General features: G+C 32.8%; 1 protein-coding gene and 1 non-coding gene across 2 annotated transcripts; both read left to right on the forward strand.

Moving 5' to 3' along the window:
- Positions 1-34: 34 nt before the first annotated feature.
- Positions 35-22958, forward strand: Tmem167a (transmembrane protein 167A). Its single transcript, XM_027927926.3, has 4 exons — positions 35-142; positions 10687-10796; positions 14548-14582; positions 19096-22958. Exons 1-4 carry the CDS (start codon positions 140-142, stop codon positions 19164-19166), a joined length of 219 nt encoding a protein of 72 aa, XP_027783727.1. The 5' UTR covers positions 35-139; the 3' UTR covers positions 19167-22958.
- On the forward strand, positions 11330-11464 carry LOC114086687 (small nucleolar RNA U109). The gene has a single exon (XR_003581684.1). It is a non-coding gene; the product is annotated as a small nucleolar RNA U109 (small nucleolar RNA).
- Positions 22959-24526: the final 1568 nt, after the last annotated feature.

The following is a 24526-nucleotide window of genomic DNA, read 5'->3' on the forward strand; positions in this document are numbered from 1 at the left end:
TCTCGAGAAGATGTGGAGGAGGTGCCGTGATAGGCCCAACCGGACTGCTGAAGAGATCAAGAAGGGCATGTGGGGCGTGCACGCCTCTTCCGCCTTGGGCCCGGAAGGGTGATGTGGCTGGGGCATCGCTGGCCTCACTATGGTAAGAATCGGGGCTACCGGGTTGCGACTTAGCTTAGAGCAGGGTCTGTTCCCCGCACTAGGGCAGCGGGTTTGTGCGGGCGCCCTGGGTGCACGAGCCAAAGTGTTCTGTCACTAACTTGATTTTCCCGGGACTCGGAGGATGCACAGGCCACGGAGCCCTGTGCCTCTGCACGTCCAACCAGGGAGAATCCGGGCTGACCTTCCAAAGAGGACCCCGTAGTCTCGGATCCCAGCCCTTCTAGCTGAGGCTCGCCCTTCCTTGTTAAGGGAGAATGCGCTGTTTTGACTTAACCGGTCGGTTATATAGGTTATCTGTGGACATTGACTCTTTGGAATTTTAGAGCTTCTCTATCATCTGCTTTTTTTTTTTTTTTTTTTTTTTTAATTCATTTTTGTGTTTCCTTACCTCTCCCTACGTGCTTGACCCGGGTTTTATTTGTTCTTTTGTTTGTTTGTTTTTTCTACATCAGACTCAACATCTTTAATTTCACCTGTTGAATCAGTGGCCTTTTGTACCCTTTCCAAATTATTTTCCACAATCCTAAAGATGCTTCATTCCAAACTGTAGGTTTTAATAATTGAAGTTCAGAGCAAAAGTTGGTTTCTCGTCTAATAGCTTAATGTACTTCTCATAGTTATGTTTGACCTCAGATTCCATCCCTGCCTGCATTACTTTCTTAAATGTATTTTATTTTATTTTGTTTTATTGTAGATTCCTTTGGTAATTTAGGTCTCATAGAAAAGTGTTACTATTAAGTAAGGATAATCGCAAAAGATATTTGCAAAGGAAAGAAGTAAAGCCAGGGCCACCAGGAGATGGATGTAATGTAAATCTCTGAAGCTATATCTGAAAGCATTTTACTTTTGTTATGGTAAATGCCAACAGCCTTCCACAAAGCCCTCATGGTGAAGTTATGAAATCAGTGTGCCAAATATAGCCTTTATGAGCATGCCAACCCGATATATGCCTGTTTTTATAGAGTCAAAAGCAACCATGACCCTTCCAAAAGCTAAGAATTTCCATGGCAAAATATTACTGAGTTTGTGTTCTTAGAAGTTTCTGCAGAATCCCATATACCACACAAATCTCAGACTTATAGTTGAAAAATAATTATTAATCTCACCTACATTCTGCTGGCAAGTTTGAATATAATTAGGTATAAGTCACATTTCTCTATTAAAGGAGATAAGTTTATTAGTACATTAATCCTTCTCTGAGTATGGATTTTATTTTCTCTTTCAGCTTCTTTTCCCACCTGTTACAATATACAATACATTTGCTTTTAAGGGTATCATTTAACTTATTTAATTTAGCAAAAACTGTGTTCATTTTTCAATTTAAAAGAATTAGGAAGACTCATTCTTGCATATCTTCCTAGAAGCTGAAATTGAATTGTTTTACTCATAATACAAGGAAAAGATACATCCTTCTTTTCAATATCTATCAATACACCAGCTAAAAGCAAGATATAGTTTTAAGATCAGCAGTAAACTATGTTACTGTGCTTCCTTTTCCAAAAATAACAATAATAGCTTTCATTCATTAGTACTTACTATGTACTAGGTTCTATTCAAAAAAATAATTTATATGCATTGTTTTATTTTACGCTCACAACTTCTGAGTAGATGTTTATGGATAAAGGAAATGAGGTGTAAGAAAGTACCTGGAATCATGCACCTAGCAAATAGTGAAGTCAGAACCCAAACATTTTAATATGTAGGTGCTGGAAATCTTCATGCTATGAATAGAAACAATAGAATTGTGGGTAAAATAAGTCTAGTGATTTGTTGCTCTCAAACATACAATTGTCCCTTATCACCCATGGGAGATTGATTCTAGGACCCTCCCAAGTATACTAAAATCTCAGATACTCACCCCCTATATAAAATGGTATATTTGCATACAGTATAGACACATCCTCCCATGTACTTTAAATTCTCTGTGTATTACTTTTAGTACCCAATACGATAAATGCTGGGTAAATAGTTGTTATACTGTATTGTTTAGGGAATGATGACAAGAAACATGTTCAGTACAGATGTGCAATTTTTTCCCAGTATTTTCAGTCTATGCTTGGTTGAATCCATAGATTTTGAACCCACAGATACAGAGGACCAAGTATAGGTATTCTTATATGTGTAGAATGGCTGTGAAAGGATACACAGGTAACTGGTAATATTGAAGAGGAACTTGAACTGAGACAGGGATAACCTGCTGGATATTCCCTTAAACTGTTAAAATTTAAAACAAAAAACTCATACAAAGATTTTAATTCTTTTAAGAAAAAAGAAGCTTGTGCAGTTTTATATTAAAAGTACTACTGGCCATATTTTATAAATGAAAAAAGAAATAGACAAAAATGTTAAGTCTCTTGTCTAAGATCACAGCACATATAAATAGTGAAGCTAAGATTTAAACTTAATGACTCCTTTTGTCACCAAACCTGTGCTGTGTGTACTACAAAATAATGCCATAAATTCTGCTAAAAATTTAAAAGAAAAAGCAAGGTTTGAATAGGGTGGGGGGATTAAGGTAATAATTCTGTTGCCACTATTCCTTTTGCATCATCTATCAATGTGGCATCACAGTAGAAAGGCAAATGTCTTCATGTATTATTAAAATAGTTTTGACCTCATAAACCCTTGAAAGAGTTATATGAACTTCACTGTGAGAACCACAGCATTAGACTAATAGAAATCTGATGGAATGTAAGTCCTCTTACCAAAGTGCTTTTAACTTTGCAAGTAAAAACTTTCTGGGAGTTTTGAGAAACAACAGATTCCAGACCAGATAAGAACATATTTCGGGACATTGTTTTTAAAAGCCCTAGATGATTATGATGAGCAGCCAGGGTTTATACCATGTCTGACCTCCAGTTTTCAGAAGCATTACCATTTTATCAGTCTTTGTCTTTTCTGATTGCATGATCAAATGGTCCCTTATAGCATGATTTACTCTTGGTCCTTCAGAATAACCTTTGGTCACATCATTTTATCAGACTCATATGAAGCATTTATTCATTCTTTTTCACTCTGTTCTTCATAGTTTTGCATATTTCTTTTCTTAAAAATTTTTGACATCCTCATAGTCTTATATTTAAATCTGAGTTGTATATAAAATACCTTCAAAACTGAGCAGCACAAATGGTAAATTCACTGTAGATATCTTTCAATGAAGATAACTATAAATGGCCACAGGTTTTGCTGGTGGAGAACAGTTGAGGTATATCTACAACAGACTGCAGCTTTACTCATAACCATGGGAGGTTTTTAAGTACACTCCTAAATAGAGGAGAGAAGGGTATAGCTTTTTGAAACAAGACTGGCAAGGTCAAATGAACATTTAACCCATCACCCTCACTTTACAAATGAAACGGATAAGTAAAAATGTAAATTTGTCCAAGGACAAATTTTATATATTAAATAATGCAAATGTTTAGTAGCCACTGGTGCTAAGGAAATGGGTTATGTACATTCATTTGAGGCTAATGTTTATCCTGCATTTTCCTGTTTTCCATTTTAAGAGACAGTAGTGGCATATATGAGTTTACAAGTAGAAACTAATTGGAAAATGCTAACCTGACCTATATTTGTAAATGATAAATACTGACCCACTTTTCCAGTAGTGTATAATTTTTATCATAATTAGGTCACGAATGTCATTTCTTTGTTCCTTTGTACCACCAGAGAGGAATAAACTAGTTTGAAATAAAATAAGTAGATATTAATAAAAGTTTCTAAATTCTGTGTTTAGTATTCAATGTTTGTTTTAAAAGGTCTTGATTTATGCCAGAGGAATTATGTCAGTAAAACTTATTTCTGGGCTGGGGTTGTGGCTCAGTGGTAGAGTGCTCACTTAGCATGCATGAGGCCCTGGGTTCAATCCTCAGCACCACATAAAAATAAAGATATGTGTCCATCTGAAACTAAGAAATAAATATTTTTTAAAAACTTATTTCCAGCATAGGAAACAGTCAACATAATTCTAAAGTTAAATACACTACATTGAGCCAAAGTGATTGAATACTAATGAAAATACTATAGGTTCAAAGTTCTTTCTGTAGATTAAGTATGGTTAATAGCCAATCATTGAGCATTGCCTAAGCAAAGCATGTTTAGCATACTGATGTGTATAGTTTTGCTTTTCTCATGGGGTATTTTTGTACCTTTGTATTGATTGGCTCTTTCCCCATTAAAATTTTTTTTAACAAATCTCCTATATAGAATTTTCATTCTTACATGTAAACTCAATGAATATAATTTTAGCATTCAAGAATGACTCAAGAAATTTTATCTTAATAGATAAAATATGATAACAAATTGAATCTGAAGAAAATATTCCTAATTTTTAAATGGACTTAAGAATATAGAATTGTAAAATGTTTAGCAACATTGCAAGTAATTTCATGTTCAATACATTAGTGTTGCATTAAGCAGTGTCCATCTATTCATTAATAAATTATTGCATATAATGATAGATAAGCAATGAAAAATCTTAATTATTGTATTTCTTTCAAAATACCTTACTAATTATTTATTTCATAATGCTTATACAAAGTAATTGGGTCAACAAGTTTATTTTTTCTGGTTTGGATAAATTAACTTGGTGCCATAGCACTAATTACTTTAAAGCTTATCAGAAGTTCTGATTAGTTATAAGCAGGAGGATAGCTCTGCAATACAGAGTAATAATAGAAGAGATTTGGAAGAAAAATTGAGGACCTACTATGCCATTTTAGAAGAATCAGCACAAGACAAGGCAGGGTAGGTACAATTCACAACCTCAAGGGTTACTATTCTGATTTTATTGGAAATTGTGTACCAGAAGGTGCCATATGCAGCACAATTTCAAGGAAATGTCATTGATATCCTTTATAGAAAAGAAATATTTATAGGTATAGTACACAGAATGTCTCCCCACCCCAAACCAATGAATGTTATCATACATCGCAAGAGTGACTTTGCCTATATGATTTAAGTTCAGAATTTTGATATATAGACATTATTCTGGATTATGAGGAGAAGGGGCAGTTTAATTACAAGGATACTTAAGAGGGAATGGGGGGGTCTCTAGAAGCAAGGAAACAGGTTCTTTTCCAGAGTCTCTAGAAGGAACTACCAAACCCATTTTTGATTTAGAGAGGAAAGTTTTACTTTTCAACATCTTCTACAGTGCATATAAAATATTTGAGCTATCTAAATTCTGTCACAAAAACTCTTAAATTCAGTAAAATTACAAATATGTGTGTGTATGTACAACCTTTATAGAATGCAAACTAGAGCACACATCAAAATGCGAAATGTGACTTGTTTTCCATCCAGCAATTCTAGTACTCCCTTCCCCCTCTAACAACCTCAAACCACCTTTACTGGTTAGAGAATAGATTAATTTGGCTATCAATAACAATAAAATAATCTCCCTTTTTACAGATAGGAAACTAAAGCACAAAGTAAGCATAGCCAAAGTCATACAGCTAGGAGAAAGTACTTTCAGAACTAGTCTAGAGGCCATTGACCTTAATCATTGCACTATCCTCCACTACTAAAAAGATCGAAGAGCTCTGCGTACTTAAGGAAAGTTGTTCATTCTTTGTTTGTTGTTTTTTAAGGATAGTTTTAGGAAACTTACTCGTATAGTGATATCTTGTTTAAAAAAAGAAAGAAAGAAAAGAAACCGGAATGAATACATGTTTATGCAAAGAAGAGCCAGTGTCATAACTACTATTTTATAAATGATTATAGAGATCATTAGAAATCTTTACCTTTGCTTTTATGACACTGTTTTTCACAACTTGATTTTTTTGATGTTCAGACATAGGATTAAGTTTTTACAGTATTATTCCTATAAACTACATTTCCTATGAGGAAAATGTGGCATTTTTAGAAACAAAGGTATTGAAAAGTATAAAATGTACTTTGATTTTATGATATATTAGGTAACTTACTGCATATTTTTGTTTTTTAAATTATAATTACATATGTAAAATATCAACTATCGATATAATATCTTTAATCATGAATAATATACATCTATGTTAAAATGAATCTGAATCTTTAATATCTTTGGTTGTAAAATTCTGTCCCTTGATTATTATTTTAGTACAGTTGGCAAAAAAACTATACAGAAAGATCTGTTTGCCGTAGAGAATTCCTTTTTTCTTTTCAAAGTCAGCTTATTTTGGTCAGCAACGTGAAAAATGAGCATTTATTTCTTTAGGGAGAATCAAACCAAGATTAATGTGAATTTGTAGGAAGCTAAGAAAGCAGCCATACAACACCTGCCTTCTTATTTCAAATTCAAAGTACTAGCAGTGGGAATACTATAAATATGATATTATCCATATTTCTATTCACCTATTAAATAAGAATTCCTAAAATAGAGTGCCAGTATGAGAGAAAAATGTATTTAAATTATAAAAATCAAGTTCTACAAAAAAATATGCCAGATAATGTGACCAGTGTCTGCCTTTAAAATATATTACTGTATTCGTACTAGTTTTGACTTAATTAATGAGGAGCCTCAGAGACCCTTTGACAGTACCTGAGAGGCATAAAGAAAAAGCATAAAAAAGAAAAAGCATGCATCCCAGTTCAGTAATTTTAGTTAACTGTTAACATAAAATAACATAAATCAGAACTAAGAAATTATGAGATAAAAGTTGTTTTTATAAATATTTCCTTATTTCCTTTCCTACTGTGCATTTTTTAATTTTTTTTTTTAATTTTTGTAGTTATAGATGGACAGCATGGCTTTATTTTATTTATTTTTATGTGGTCCTAGGGATTGAACCTGGTGCTTCACACATGTTAGGCAAGTGCTCTGCTACAGAGCTCCAGCCCCAGCTCCCATGGTTTAACATCAGTAATCTTCTTAAGTCATTCTTGGTATAGACTTAGGCTTTTTTTTTTTTTTTTTAATTGTGGTGCTAGAGATTGAACTTTTTCAGTGCTTTACCACTGAGATAGATACATTCTCAGCCCTTTTTATTTTTTATTTGGAGATAGGGTTTCACTGATTTGCAAAAGATGGCTTTAAACTTAAAATTCTCCTGCCTCAGCCTACTGAGTAGCTAGGATTACAGACATATACCACCACATCTAGCTAGGTTTTGTTTTAATAAGTGTATATAATGAAAGTGTATTTTCTCACTGATGTTATTGATAAAAGCCCGATCTTTAAAATGAAGGATTAGTCTTTATTGTGTGAGTGCTCTATTTGTATTTTTATTAAAGTAGCTCTTAATTTTATGTATAGGTGCTTATGCATTTACAGTGAGATAATGTCCTTAGTAAGTATATCATAAGTTGAAAATAAAGTTGCAAAAGCATTTAATACACCTAACATTCTCAACATCATAGTTTAGTGACATAGCACTTTAAAGTATAGCTGCATTCACTGCCACTGATCAGCATCAGGAAGAGTATCATGCTACATACCACTAGCCTAGAAAAAAATTCAATACTTGGAAGTATAGTTTCTACTGAATGTGTATTGCTTTGGCACAATTATAAAGTTGAAAAAGTCAAACCATTGTAAATTGGGAACTGTCTATAGTCTTAAAACATTGGTTTCATCAGGCACAAAAATGAAGATTATTAGCTATTAGACTACGACTGAAACTTAGGTGGACCCTGGACCTGAGAATTTTTTTTCACTTCATTTTCCAAAATATCTTTGACAAATAAATATAAAGGTTCAGAAATATGTGGGTGTTTCTCTTGAATATTGTCTGTTTTTAAATAATGCTTATTGTTAATTTGGAATCTGTGTGTGCTTTGTATTTGTTAAAATATTATTGTTCATTCATGATTTTTTAGCAACTGCTATATATTCATTTAATAGTATAGGAAAGATAAAAAAAATTTCAAAATGGAGGAAACAATTATACCATAGTTGAGGGATGCTAACATAGGAATATATGTATATAGTACGTGGACGTACTAAGATTCTGATTGGTGTGTAGAGCAGGTGATTCTGGAATTAAGACTGGAAGAATGAATCAGTGTACCAATCAGTTGAAAACAGATGGCATATTCAGAAAAACAGTATTTTGAAGAAGACTTAATGATTTAAAGGATCTGAAAAAATTAAACTCAGTAAATGAGTTTTACTTATTTTTTGTGATCATATATACTCATCATCTTTAATAACATTTTCATATTGAAGATCCTAGTTATTATTACTGAATAGGGACATCTGTTTCCTTTATCCCTGAGACTACAATTTTGTGTCAGGGGTTTGCAGATGCAAAACATTAAGAAGAATGCTATAGGTAACAGGCTAATGTCTGTAACTTAGAAACACTCTTTTGACCAGAGTCTAAGAACATCTATAAAACTTTGCCATCTAAGATTATTTGTTTAAATTTTAGAGTCTTTAAACCCCAAAGCTAAGATGTATGTATCATATATTTTGTACTTCTAAACAATTTCCATTTGTAAATAGTTTCAAACACAAATGTATATATACATACTCCAGTTTAATAGCAGGCATGTTTTTAAGTGCCTCTTTATCTTTTATTATGAAAAAAGTTAAAACACACAAAGGTAAAAAGAAGGGTAAGATAAATCTTCATATAACCGGTGTTTCATCATTGACCCTACCTCTCTCCTACCACACACATACTAAGAAACTAGTCTCGGACATCATCATTTAAGCATGTTTAAGAAGGCATTCAGGAGAGGAAAGAAAAACACATGACAAAATTGTGAATTAACATACTCCATTAGAAAGATGATAAATGCACTTTGCAGATTTCTTTTCCAACCACTTAACTACAGGAATCTTTGTTCTGTTTAATACAGTAAGTCTGCTCATTATTTCCTGAACATATAGATTCCTTCTGTGTTGCACCCCCCATCCGCCCCATCCCATGTTTCTGTCTCTTCTGGAGCCTGTCCTCTATTCTAAATTGTTCCCTCTTGAATTATAATTGTTCCTGCTTTCTTCTCAACTTTTCTTCATGGAAACGTTCTTTGTCCCCATGGCTCAAGCCATTACTTGCACATGCTACAGTGTATTGTTATTTAGTTTTAAAAGGGCGTGTCCTTTTCTAGCTCTTCTAGCTGTTGTGTACCTTTCATCTATAATGGAAAGGTAATAATAATGTCTATATCAGATAATGAAGATAAATAGTACAAAACAAGCACTTAGTGAATATCACTAATTGTTGTTAGCCATAAACTACTAGAAGGAAGGCATCATGCCCCCCAGCATCTAGCATTGTTCCCCAAACAGAATACAAGCTAAGTATACATTTAGTCATGTTGGCTAGGAGGCAGTTTGCTTTGTATTTCATGAGGTTATTATCTAATACTGTTTATTAAAATATTCATGTACATGTTCAAAATGTGACCTTTGAAAGATGAGCATTGTGAGGTACTACTGTGTGTTCTATCTAAAATCAATCTGTAGTTATCACTTGCTTTGAAGGGTACAAAGTTAAAACCCAATTCAATTAAAATTTAAGTCACATTAAACTTTACCTTTGCTATATCCATGTAGTTATTTGCATAGAGAAGTATTAAAATGGTAATTACAAATCATTTTTATCTTTTTTAGACTATATTAAGTAACAGAAAATTTGAGGAATTCAGAGTTAAGAGTTAGATAAAACTTATAGGTTTAAATAGCAACCTATAAGCAAAATATAGCAAAATTTTTTATTCAAACATTTTTGTTTGGCCTTCTGCCTTGTATCAAGCACATGGTCAGTTGCTAGAGACTTGAGAGTCTGGTAACAGTGTCCACCGTTCAGGGATGACTATTATAACAAAAGTTGCATTTTTTTGTGGAAATAGAAAAGAGTATACTAAATGAAATATGAGAGCGGAAGCAGATATGTTCAAGGAGACATCCTGAAAACGGTGACGCTTGAGCTTTTTTAAAGAGTAAGCATACCTTGACTGTGAAAACTTATGGTTTCTTATGATTCCTTTGTTAACCTTTAGAACAAGAACTATTGACTAATGACTTAAAAGAGTCTACAGGGGAAAAAAAAGAAATAGAAAAGAAAAGCAAGCATTGTCTAATTGCCTACTGTTTGTCCAGGCATGGAACATGATCTCTTAAAGCATATTTATCCCAGAAAAAGTTCAAAATTGAAAGAAGCTTTAGTCAACATTTAATCTTTTTTCCCCAATCTCCCCCAGCTTTACAGATTTAAAACCGAAATTTACACCAGTAATTTCACTGATCATATGGCTAGCTACTGGAAGAGCTTGGAGACCATGGTGTTCTGTCTAGAATGTCTGTGTTTATTACATATTGATTTGCTGTGATCAGCTATTTTGAATTACAAAATTTTACAAGTTTTGGAATTGACAGTTTCTGTTGCGTCTCCTGCATTCGTTAGCACAAAAAATGCAGAGGAATATGCACCTGTGGAACAGTTCATAATTCTGGTTTTATGTGTTGTCAGACATGTCATTCTGTTTGCCTTGTTGAAGAATTAAAAGCATGAGTTTTAATAAGTATTTGTCTGGCATGTCTTATTTAGACAGTTTTTCCTGTGATATTAATTTGTTTTTTTCTCTTTTTAGTCTGCCATTTTCAATTTTCAGAGTCTGTTGACTGTAATCTTGCTGCTTATATGTACCTGTGCTTATATCCGGTCCTTGGCACCCAGCCTCCTGGACAGAAATAAAACTGGGTATGTTACTAATGATGTCTGATCTTACAGACATTGAATGTAAATTACCATGAAAGTCATTAGATAATTTAATTCTGTTTGTAGTTTAGTTTATAATCACTTTTTATATTTTCTCCCTATCTTTAAAAATCCAAAACTTTATACTTACAGTATCTTACTAAATACAAGATAAATTTCACAAGTGATCTGAAGTATGACCTGAAATTTAACCTGTTAAAAAAATGTATTTGAGGGATTTTGTTTAACCTACTGAAGATGAAAACATTAATTGTCCATCAGCTATTATGACAATGTCCTATCTTCTTTGTACACATTGTCATCTCCATTCTGCCCTTTTCTCTGAACTCCTATTGCACTTACTATTCAACACTTTATTCTCATTAATCAGGTGTTGAGAATTCTAAGATAATACATAATATCTACCTAATAAAATATTAAGAATTCGTGTTACTAAAAGAATAGGCACATAATAGTACAATAGGCTATTTGTACTTTTCTGGTCCTATTATGAAATTTTTCTTTCAGAAGAAAGGTTGCATGTGGAAATGTCTGCCCCTCAATGCTTTAGGTGCAGAAATGTATCCATAACATGCTACATTAACAAAGGAGTTCTCAGGGCTGCCAACCTTACAGTAGAGGTTGAGTGGTAGTATATTTCTCCAACATAAAGAACCCAAAAAAAGCATTCCTGTTTTTACATTTTAATGTCTAGATTAATACAGTCTACTATTCAAAAGTTTTCTGAAAGTCCTTGTTTCTTCTTTATAAATGTTAAGCACTATTTTGATTTGTACATGTGTTTTCCTTAGAAGAAATTTTTACAGACTGTCCCTTTCTGTTACAATTACATGTTTTTTATGAGATTCATAATCACCTTTTCTTTATTATATATAGCATGTTTAGGTGGAGATGTCTAGACAGATTGGATAAAGCAGGTTCTTGATAACTGCACTATTTAAATAACTTCATTTTTGCTGCTTCAAATAATATAGAACTAAGCAGCAGTAAAACATTGCTACTTATCTTTTTCCTAGTTTTATTGAACTTATAGCTATATCAACAGATTTATTTACTGATGTACAGCCATAACACTAAGTTTTTATCAACTATTTTAATAGTTCCTATTTTTTTAACAAATGCTTGTGATATTGCAGAAATATATCTAGGTAGAGAAATACGTTGAAAAATCCAAAATCATTTTCTTGATGATACTTTGTTATTCTAGAACATAAAACTTGTAAAGATATGGCTTCTGTGATATAATGATTTCTGACTATGTTCATTGGAGTGCCAGCTGAAACTCTTCCATGGAGGGTCTTGGAGGAGCTTCAGATAACCTGCTCCAGGCACTTCAGCCTACCTCTTCAACCAGAGTAGCTTTAAATTATTAGTGGTATTGTGATCAATCGGCTTTTAGAATCAAGGAACCTATATGGCTTTACATATGCTTAGCTTGTTTTTCTTCTGTTTTGATGAAGAAATGTTAGCCAATTTTTTTTTTATTGGTTGTTCAAAACATTACAAAGCTCATGACATATCATCTTCCATACATTTGATTCAAGTGGGTTATGAACTCCCATTTTTTACCCCAAATACAAGTTGCAGAATCACATCGGTTACACATCCACATTTTTACATAATACCATATTAATGACTGTTGTATTCTGCTACCTTTCCTATCCCCTACTATCCCCCCTCCCCTTCCCTCTCATCTTCCCTCTCTACCCCATCTGCTGTTGTTTAATTCTCTCCCTTGTTTTTTTTTTTTTTCCCCCTTTCCCCTCACAAACTCTTATATGTAATTTTGTGTAACAATGAGGGTCTCCTTCCATTTCCATACAGTTTCCCTTCTCTCTCCCTTTCTCTCCCCCCACTCGTCTCTGTTTAATGTTAATCTTTTCCTCATGCTCTTCTTCCCTGTTCTGATCTTAGTTGCTCTCTTTATATCAAAGAAGACATTTGGCATTTGTTTTTTAAGGATTGGTTAGCCAATTTTAATTAATGTCTAGTGTTAGTGTCATATGTGCCTTTAGCCTGTATATTACTAAACACAGCATATTAGTCACTATTATAAGGACTTTCCATATAATCCCTCATTTTTTCCTGAAAACAACTCCATGAGAGTAATTATGCTAATATTAAAGAGAATAAATAACCTCCCCACTGTTATGCATCAGTAAGTAGGACTAAATTTGAATACAGTCTAGCCTTTTACATTAGCTTATCTTCCTTTCAGAAATGTGTTTTTCAGAAATGTTACTGTCCTTTCATTCCTACAGTAAATTTGTTTTACTTTTCAGAATGTCCATCTTTTGAAATAAACTTTTTTAAATAAAATAATAAAATTTTTGCTCATTAATTTAAAATGAACTGAGAGACTATGCTTTGAGGTCAGGAAGTTGTTACACTTTTGGAGGAAGAACATATATGGGAATTAATTGAACCAATATTTTAGTATTTTTTTAAATCCTAACTATTAAGATATAATGATTCATTCACCAGCCATTTGTCTATTCCAAAAAAAAGTATCATATAAATTTCCCTGAAATTTAAGTATTGTGATTTTGTTGAGTCAGTCTTTATAGGGGAAAATATTGTTGGTTTATCTTAATTTGTACCACATGTAATTCTATTTATAATTCTAGTCTTGTCAGACCAGCAAAATAGTGTCTACCATGTTTTTATTTTTATTTTTTAGATATCTCTGTTCATTGATGTTAGAGTTGCTTTATTCTTTTCAAAGTTGTTCCTTTTTTGTATGTGTCAAATAAATAATGTATCCATTTATATGTATTTAATTTATAATTATTCATGGAGTTGAAAAGAACACCTTCATTCCAGTTCTTATTTATGGAATATGTGTTTTAAAGGTAATATTTAGTGAACTCATACTTAGTTTCTCCTAAACTCTGAAACTTTTTCCTAAATTAAAAAAAGCTACATACTTTTGTCTTTCATTAAAAACAGCTAAGAAATATTTTTTTAAAAAACTGCTATATACTGTGTTTCCCTTTATTGAATGACATAGGTAAGCAGTATCACTGCAGTTCATGATTATAGATTATTTAATTATAGTTGTATTCTATAAGAAATTTTTATATAAATGTCAAAATTCAGCGAAAACCTATGTTCATTTTTTCAAAATTAATACTTAAATTGTCAAAGTTTCTACCCTTTTTTTTTTCTTTTGGTGGTACTAGGGATTGAACAAGGGCATCATGCATGTGCTAGCAAGTGCTCCACCACTGAACTGCATCCCCAGCCCTTTTAATATCTTAATTTTGAGACAGAGTCTTCCTGATTTACTTAGGCTGGCCTCAGACTTGCAGTCCTCCCTCCTCAGCCTTCTAAATAACCGGGATTAGAAGCATGCACCATTGAGCAATTTTCTGCTTTTCTTTCCTTTTTTTTCCCTGCTTTTGAAGGTGGTAAAGCACTTGAATAAAGTTGACTGAATCAGTACAAGAAGTCCTTATGCAAACTTTTACCACTCTCACATTAATTTACACTGGTTTTGACTTATTACGCTACCTATATTCTAATTCATAACATTATCCACTAATGGTTGATATGCTATTGTGTCCTATTTTGATACATAAATGGTGGCTTAGCATCAAACAAGCAGATTTCAGATTTGAAGCTGAGTTTTAAGTGTTAAAATGACAGTGTATAATTAATTTTCTATATGATATTGACAGGATGAGTTAACACTTCCCAGTAATCAATAGCCACTTTTTTTTATTCTGTGCAGACTATTGGGAATATTTTGGAAGTGTGCCAGAATTGGTAAGTGTCTATGATTTCTCTTCATTTCTTCAGCTACAAATGTTGATCAGTTTACTTGTGTCATACTCACAAAAGTCAAATGTCAGTTTTAAAAGTGCAGACTTCCCAATTACATGCAGTTTTGCAAAAATTTGTAGAGCTCCAAGTTCTTTTTTTTATGCTATTTAAAACTAGATTCATTAATACTTCATAATATTTCATTAATAGGGAGTTAGAAAATAGAAGAGAGGGGCTGGAGTTATAGCTCAGTGGTGGAGCACTCACCTTGCACATATGAGGCACTGGGTATTCAATCCTCAGCACCACATAAAGTAAAGGTATTGTGTCCATCTACATTTAAAAAAATAGAAGAAAAGTCACTCTAATTCAGATATCAAATATCTTGCATCCCTAATTTTGAGATTTTAAATAAATGTATATATAATTTTATATACACATATTCATAGTATAGAGCATGGTGTTCTGTATCTTATGTACCATTTTGATAAGAGGATGGATTTCTCATCTAATGAAAAGCTTAAGATAATTCAAAACTTGTATGTTTCTATATGTAAATAATATTAAATTCTTATCCCATTCTCACATATATATATAAAATATCACTACACACATCATATAGTATACTCAAAATGATTAGAAAATTCAAAATGGTTGAATAATAAATTATACCATTTTTTTAACATGCCTGATTTCAAAAAAAAAAAAAAATTCCATGGCATTTGAATTTGTACTTAATTAACAACACTTGGATAGAAAATGAATATTACCCTTTTTGGATTATATGCAAACCAAAAAATTTTTATTACTCTTCTTCTAACATTGAATATATGCGTACCTACTTTTTTCTTTCACTAAGCTGTGTACTTTCATAATGCAGAAGAATTTTCTGCATTAGATATTTAATCTAGTTAGCCAGCCTAACAACAGCCTGGATGCCTCAAATATATAACTTTAATAAACAGGCTGGGGAATTTAAAGTTATTTCCTCAGATAAACTGTGTTCCCCTTAGAATATTGTGTTTTACTTTGATTTTCATCTCCATGGAGATGTAGAAATTTTACAAGATTGAAACAAAATTATTAGAGATGGAAACATATAAACTAAGTTCTCATACCACTTACCAAATTTTTCTGAAGATGATCTGGGAATCAATATAATGTATCTGAAGTCTTTAACACTTCTTCCAAATTCATATGTTAACCATTGAACTAATTTCACAACAGTTTTTTCTCTATTGAATGTTTAATGATAGGCAAGACCCCACTAACAACTTCCATAAGTTGTAAGCATACTAAATTATCCAGAATTCCTTTCTAAATCTGTGATGATGAGATTATTATATTCCCTGGCCTCTCAAGTTTGTAGAAAATGATAGTATAAGCATAAAGGCCCTCATATACTATAGTAACTTTTGCAATTGACATTATCTTCCAGGATATTCAATGTGCTTTTAAATGTTAAGTTGCCTTTTCTCTGATCATACTGTATTCTCTCTTAGGAAGTCAGGCATGAGGATCTTTTGTAAGAAATAGCATTGACCTTAAATTAGTAAAAGCACAGATGTAGCCTAGATAAGTGGTTATTAAGAAACATTTGGCATTGTCTAAAGAAAGTTCTAATTGTCAAAAGCAGAATAGGAGACATACAGTGAGTGTAAGTCTAGGATCTTGCTAAACATCCAAGGGTGTGCAGGACAGCCCCTCACAACAGAACTATGCATGCCAAGATTCTGTAATGCTGGAGTTGAGAAGGCCTGGCCTAGATTTACAGAGATCTGTGGTGCATACTTATCTGGCACTCGGTCTTTCACGACAGCTGCAAACCCTTAAATAACAAAAAAAAAAGTCTTAAGCACTTCAAAGAAAACTCAGAAGACAAAGATAGAGAGAAAATATCACCCTTGATAGTTAATGCTAATAGCTAATATCTAATGGTTAATGTAAATATATTAAACCAAACTGCTTGCTGAAGAGGCAATCTTCCTGAAAAAGAAATAAAAACATTGCCAAGGAATGGAGTAATAAGAATACTTCAAGTAAACTGCAAAAAAAGAAAACAATGGAAAAGCGGGTCTGGAATTAGACCAAGTTCCATCTCAATTGTATTGTTTAATTGCTAACTTATAAAGAAAATGTTAAGGCATTTTAAGTCCATTTTATGTAATAAATTAGAAAAATGTGTATAGCTCCATTCAGTAGCCAGCCTGAGTGACACTTCTGTTCACAATTGCCTAAAGAAAGTATAGTTGAAGGTGAAGAAATATAGTTTGTAGCTTTATTAATGATCTCCTATAATCTATTTTTATGTCTAATTATAATTTTATAATTTTAATATGTAATTATAATTTTTGTCTTGGCTTGCTCTTATTATTTCTATTTTCCTCCCTTGGCTATAGGTTAAATGGGTCAATTAAAAGTATTCCTCTTGCCAGTTGTGGAAAACATTAGCTTTTTATTTTAGCAAAGTAGCTTTGAAAATGTTGATGTTATATGCTGCTTTCTCAAGCACATGCTCTTCTTTTTTTGACACACAATATATCCACAAAGAAAGGATGCTGTTTAATGGGAAAAGACCTAGCCAAATCATCTGATCATGTTACACATCACATTACAGCAACTGTTTCACATTCACTTACACAGACCTAAGACCAGACAAGAAGTAACATTCTTATCCAAGTTCAACCAGAGATGTTTAACTCTACCAGATGGCAATCTCTTTTAAGAAAATTAAAAACAGGAAAATGAAACCCATATGTAAATTATAGCATTCTAAGTCAGAGGATTAGGAAGAGAAGAACTTCCTAAAAAAATAATTTTCAGCAGATGGAAAACTTAGATCAGAATTAATTGCTTCCTTTAGGTGTTTAATAAGACTGTCCTAAACAAGGAGAGTGGCCCTAATAAGTGACAGACTTGCATATGAAATCCTCCTGAAATCTCTGGAAGAAGGAGGTGTTTTTGTTTTGTGTAATGACTTGGCTTTTTTACCTTAAAAATGTTAGCATTGTTTAAAATTATGATCCAATATATTTTATAGTTTTAAAAAAAAATTTTCAGTTGAAGTGATGGTACAGTAAAAAACATTTTTCTCACGTTCTGGGTTTTCCTTTAAATGGAAGGCAGTCCATTAAATGTCTGTGAATATAAAACCACTTTCAGAAAAATACCAAATGTTGGCTTTTGTATATATGTGTAATATTTTTATAACTATTGTCATTGAACAGGCCCAAAGATATAAACTTACTGATAGTATGGCAGTGTGAACTTGATGAGGAAACTCTGAAAATGGAAATGGCCTTGAGGATTTTAGTTAGTAAGGGAGATCAAGACTGACATTTTCTAGTGCTAGTTAACTGAACTTCCTAGATTAAGAAAGGAACTTGGTTATTGGGCAAGAGTTGACTGTAAACGTGATAGAAAAATACAAATGAGGGAATTGTAATCCATCTCTACTAAAGGACATTGGGTATAGCTCAGGATTATTTCTAGATGTGATTTCTTCCTCCTTCCTTTGTTTTTATGCCTAGTGTATTATGAACTAGTACAGCCTTGCAGTTACTAAAGAAACAGAAAAAGTCAAAATGAATTTGAATTAACTTACTATCACTGGATCTGTTTGCAAGGTAATTTCCCAAGCCAGCTTCAGGTACACATCATGCAAAGGAAAGTCTTCAAATATAAATACTCCTCAAACAATGTGGAAATTGAAATTAGGTATTTCTGATCCTGAGTAATCAGACTATGATTGAGCATCCCTATCTGAAAATCAAAATGCTCCAAAATCTGAAATTTTTTTGAGCACAGAGGTGATGCTCAAAAAGTTTGGGATTTGGGAGCATTTAAGGATTTTAGACTAGGGATGCTTCAACAGTAAAGTCTATACAAATATTCCAAAATCTGAAATTTGAAATACTTCTTATTTCAAGTATTTCAGACAAGGGATACTCACCTAATAAAAGACTTTATGTGAATATCTATCTCAGAAATATTCTCTCTACGTTTTTTTATTATACATTTTATATCCTTTTTTTAATACATGAATGCCTCTTCTTCATATTCCTGTACATGTAATGAACTGCTACCAGTGGAAAAAAAATTATGGCTAAATATTGTATGGTGAATTTCTTTTTATTGGTAGAAATTCTTTTTTACAAGAAGAAAATTAACTCTTTGACTTTCGTTGAGTTACTTAAGATCATTTCTCTTGGATCTTTGTCCTACATATCCTGCATTATATTTTTTAATATTTTGTCTTAATGCAGTGACATAGAAATGGCACTTTCAGAGTTTTCTAAATACTTAAAAAGAAGGTAGTCTCAGAAATAAGTCAGTACAGGTTAAAGCATTCCATATTTGACATGTTTTTTATGTTTCTCTCCTTCCTACCCCAGTATGTAGGAGTCAGAGGCAAGAATTTTATCTTGGTTCATGTGTATTTCTCTCCTATAGTAATAGCCTTGTCACTTCCATGTTAGTCATTTTATCAAAATGAATATCTTCTTTTTTTCAACAGGTGAACGAAAGAGTCCTTATGTTGCAGTATGCTGTGTAGTGATGGCCTTCAGCATCCTTTTCATACAGTAGCTTGGAAAAATGCCAGAATTTAATTGCCATCAGACTTCAGTGTGAACAAGGACTTATCTGCAGAAAATAATGGAAAGAATAGTTAACCCTTTTATCTCTGAACATTGAATGAGAGAAATTTCCAGATGGTGTTCTCTATTTTTATGTTATTGGACCAATGTTCTGTATAAATAACTAAGATACAACCATTTGATACACAGAGTTTAATAGTCTGTAACAATCAACCTCAGTACTGTTGCTACAATATTACATTTTGTGCAAATGTCATTCTGTTGTGTCTGATATCAGTTTTTAGTAGGGTATTTTTAAGGCACATAGTAGAAAACAAAATTGGTGAATTACTCAAGTTCCTTTCACTGTGATTTAGAAATGATAAGTCTTTACAGAATGAGACCTTTTTGGATTAGCTTTTTAATTGAGAAATGGTTCAATTTTGTGTTGGTAAGGATTGCATTCATATTCAATAATGCTTACTTTTCCTCTGGCCATACGAGTTTGACCATTAACCAGAGTGCCTCTACTCTTAACAAATTTTGTAGTTTATTACAGGTGTTTAAAATATTTAAAAACAAGCCCATGCAGTTCTTAAGGAGTCAGATAAATGGGATGTGACTTAAAAGCAGTACTAGGAAAATATTTATATTTAATATAAGAGGATTTAGACTAGGCTGATTGACTATGGATATGTCTTAAGCATGAGTTGGACCAGCTAGCTGTTGTTCTCTGAAAAAGATAACATTCTTAGAATGAAAAGAACAAAACAGAATGATTTGTAGGATGATAATTCAGTGGTTTTTATTCTTTTTAATGTTGACTTTTCAAAATGTTCATTTATTTTAGTTGCCCCCCCAAATGAACTGAATTTTTGTTTAATTATTTTAATACAGCACTTTCAATCTAGTTTATTTTCTGCCAACTTGAACTAGAATCTCTCATAACTTTTTAGATGATAAACAGATCTCATATCTACCATCTACACTAATGGCATAAATATTTTTCTTTGAGCTTTTTTATCGAAGGAAGACTAATTTTTAGTCGATAAAACAAATATTGGGAATATGACTTACAGATCTCACAAGAGGACAGTTATAAATTTATGGTTAACATTTCTTTAGGTCAAGCTAAAATTTACATACTATTTCCAAGCTAAGAGGAGCTTAAATCTTACCAAAAATTTCCCCATTGTAGGTAGTGTTTATTAATTAGATGTTATTTTTAATCTATTAGTATCTGCTTCTATAGAAACAGTATAGAATTTGAAACTATCAGTTTTTAAAGGCCACTTTAAACTACTTGGAATGAATCCTAGGAAACATCTAGTACAGCTAATGTATTGCCCTGTCTATGGTTGGTTAAAAGTGGCATTTTATTTTGGACAAGCAATCTGGTTATAATAATTGTTTCTACTCTGAACTACATCTTGGGCTTTGTATTAGGTCAAGGATCTTTAGGCTATCCCCAAAATAGGACACTTGTCAGCATACCCATGCAGAGAAGTCACCTTTCTAGGTCTAATTTCTGGGTGGCCATGTGTTGTCCAACTCTGCTGCCAACTGGACTTTCCACAAAAGCTCTGTCAGCTTTTTTTTTTTTTAATGATAACACAAATCTAGTATGAAAAAGGAAAGAGGATTCTAGAAATCAGTTCTAAGATATTTTAATTTGGCATTTTCAAGAAGGAGGTGGAAAGAAAAGGAAAAAATTATTTTCTTGGGAAAATTTATGGTACCCAGAGCGGTAGTGCATGCCTGTAATCCCAGCAGCTTGGGAGGCTGAGGCAGTAGGATCGCAAGTTCAAAGCCAGCCTCAACTACAGTGAGATGCTATACAACTCAGTGAGACACTGTCTCTAAATAAAATACAAAACAGGATTGGAGATGTGGCTCAGTAAATTGGAAAAAAAAAAAAAAATTTTGTGGTAACATATAAAATTGTACTATGTATAGGTGTTGAACAGAGTGGGAGGCAGCTTATTCCTAACCCAAAACATTCTGACCTTTTGAAACACAAGCTCTTTGGGAGGTGGAGAAAAGACACAAGATCTATGAAGAAAAGCAATTAGCATTTTCTTTAATGTATGTTTTTCAAGGAGTTACCATTGAATCTTGTTTTCTAACCCAAGGGCAGTGTAGATGGTTTTAAGCCCACAGAATATTCAGATATTTGCCTACTAATAGGTGGAAGGTGGTGGGATGTAAAAGAAGATTAAAGATTGGCCTAAGCATCAAATGCTCTCCCCTACATCTGTCACATAGACTTGCCACAGAACTTGAAGTTAGGATGCATGCAGAAGTTCATACCATGCTAGGTTCAGATGCTCTTCCTAGCTTCATTTCATGCTTTTGCTTCTTTTAAAAATCTCTCTGAGATTTTGTTTTGTGCTTACACTTAGTTCCTGGTTAGCTTCAGCTGTGCTAGCAACAGGGGTAGGTCTCCTTTCTGGGCAGTCTTAAAAGAGGGTCAATCAAAAAGCCAGAGTCTGTAGAATTCCCCCATAAGCTTAAAAGTTGAGATTCAAGTCCAAAAGTGTCTTGTTAAAGTTTGTTCTACTGTTCCAGGCACTCACCTGAATGTTCTTACATGTTCACATTCAAAATAGTTTTCCATGCTGGGAAAAATAGCTATATGTAATTTGTAATAGACTTCTTCATCTTAGTAATAAGATGATTAGTCTAGTTTTACCTTAGGACAAAACAGGTTTGAATGAAATAGGTTTTCCAAGTTTACAAAGTAAAAAACAAACAGATCTCTGCCTCCTTTTATGAAAAAGATTTAACACTTGTAAATAAAATATTCATGTGTCAAAAAGCATTTATAGAATGCATATGTTAGATTATTGAAAATAGAAGTGATAAGTACTCAGTTTCTTCTCTGTAGTCATAATGTAGTAAGAAATGAAGTTATGTATATAATGGATAACAGTTACTGAGATAGTCCCAGGATCTATTTATAAGACACTAAAGAGGGTGACAGTTTTGTCAGAATGTGAATTTCTTTTCAGAAGAGCAGTAGAAAAGCTGAACTTGAAAGTGTGGTGCAAGAGCACAGTGGTGTTATGAAGATATAAATAAATACCTAGTTTTTTGTGCCCACTGCAGAGTATTAAGACAGAAACCAAAAAGCTGGACAGACGTTAAATCCTAAAGGATCTTTTATTTTTCTCATTCCTATCCATCACCTACCTCAAAATTGAAGTTGAATATGTTTTCCCTCCTGCCTAATACAAAACTCCTTCAAGAAGAAGGTAGCTAGAGACAATAACCTGTTAGGTTAGTATTTTCAGAAGTTTGTACTCCATGCCAAAAGCATCCCTGATGTTAAAGCACACATCTCCCCAAGAAATTAGGGTGACTACACTGTCTTGATGCCCAGAAAATATTTCCAGTAAGCAGGGACTTGCGCTTTTATCAAGCTTTTGAGAAATCACTAAATCTTAAGCTCAAACAAGACTGGAAGACTCTTAGGGACCACTCTTCACTTCCTTGGTATCCATCCACTAACAATAAATGTTCAAAATATGTAGCTAATATTAGCATTGTGAGTACTACTCAACCTTGATAATCTGCAAATCACTAATAACTTCTGAAAAGTACCTCCAACATCATATACTGCCTTCCCATGATTTCTTTTACTTTGCCCAGACTAATCCCAAAATAATCTGAAATGCTACTTCAATATTAGGAAAAGGAAGAGATATATGTCCTGTGATTTTTAAGAGTATAGAGATACTCATCCTAATCTCTGGTTAGTTCATATGTCTGGTGTGTAATAAAAATTAAAGTGAACTTTCAAGAGCCTCTTAGTGTTGTCTTTTTGCCAGAATGATGAAAAGAGTTTTTAGAAGTTAAAAAATTGATGTTGTCACAGGGATGAAGAAATTTTCTATTTTAATTTATATTTTAATTCATGGCTGGCCAAGTGGTTTGGGGAACTAGTGTTTCTATTGGTTTTTATCTGAAAACTGTACAATCTCTCATTGCTTTTTCTTCTAGCAGCCTAAGTGAATTGGGTGGTTTGCTTTGGATATGAAATCTTTAATTCTACCAGAGACAGTTGAAATCTGGTTTTTAGTAAAAGTGACAGTTACTAATTACTGACAAGTTAATTTTGACCTCAAATAAGAGCCTTCAGATACCCAAACATTCTGGCAAGGAGCTGTCATTCTATGTCCAAAATTTGCTTGTGAGAAGTATCCATCAGAGATTATTTAGCCAGTATATACTACTTATTGAAAAAGATTTGTCCATTGCATCAGGGTTTCTAAGTACTACTTTTTCCCCAGAATTGAATCAACACAAATTTTATTAAACAAATTACTAGAAAAATTTTACCTTATCAAATGAATCTCTACAACTTTGTTTTTAGGTAGGTTTAGAACTCAAAAAAATAATTCAGATATGAATAGGAAGATAAGTTGTTTCCTCAGTGTATATTTGTAAACTTTCATGTTCCATTATAACTGTCAATTGATACAAAACCTTACAGGGAAAATTACTCTTTTTTTTTTCTAAGTCAAAAAAACTTTGCTTTAAACCATTGAACTTAACACCCAGGAAAACAAAATTTGTCTTCATTTCAGTGGTTTTACATCAGTATCCACCACTACAGAATCATCTGGGTGTGCAGGGAGTCAAAAGCATAAATACTGAAAATAAAAGTAAGTTACTTCACACGTTTGTAGAGGATGAGAACATTAAAGAACTGTGTAATATCTGGAAACTACTATTTGAGCTTTATTTCACAAAGAGAATGGTCTAGGAGCAAATAGTATCTAGGGCAGGTTCCCCAAAGTGTGAAAACCTGTAATTTATCTGCCATTTTAACATACTTGGGCAACTATTCATTTTAGGTTATATACTGAAAAAGTAATGTACGAAGGCATTAAAATGTTTAAACATTTTAAGACAGGATTTCAAGAAGGCCAGTATCAAAGAATCTTTGTAGTATCCACATTTAAGGCTACTGCAAGAGGGAACAAAGCATAGAGAGTGCACTGAGAACTAATTCAGTGTGTCACGTATCTTGATGAAATGAGAAGATTGAGCCTTGGAAATTATAAAGTTAGGAAAATACTGATTTTCAAAATGGTGTTTTTCTTTTGATTTTATTTGATAGGAATACTATCAAATTTCACCTAAAACTCTTCTAGTCCACACTAAGCAGAATCTTAGAGACAATTCTAGGAAATGTGGTACTGGCTAACCATGTTTAACCTGACGGTCATCACACCCTCTAAGACCCTTCAGCCTCATTTCCTCCCAGCAACTCAGACTCATGCCAAAGAGAAAACTTCTAAGTCTATTTTTCCTTCTGCACTTCCTTATTTTTATAAACACTAACAGTTTTCAATCGTATAAATT

The sequence above is a fragment of the Marmota flaviventris genome, chromosome 5 (genome assembly GCF_047511675.1).
Source record: "Marmota flaviventris isolate mMarFla1 chromosome 5, mMarFla1.hap1, whole genome shotgun sequence".
Taxonomy (NCBI): Eukaryota; Metazoa; Chordata; class Mammalia; order Rodentia; family Sciuridae; genus Marmota; species Marmota flaviventris.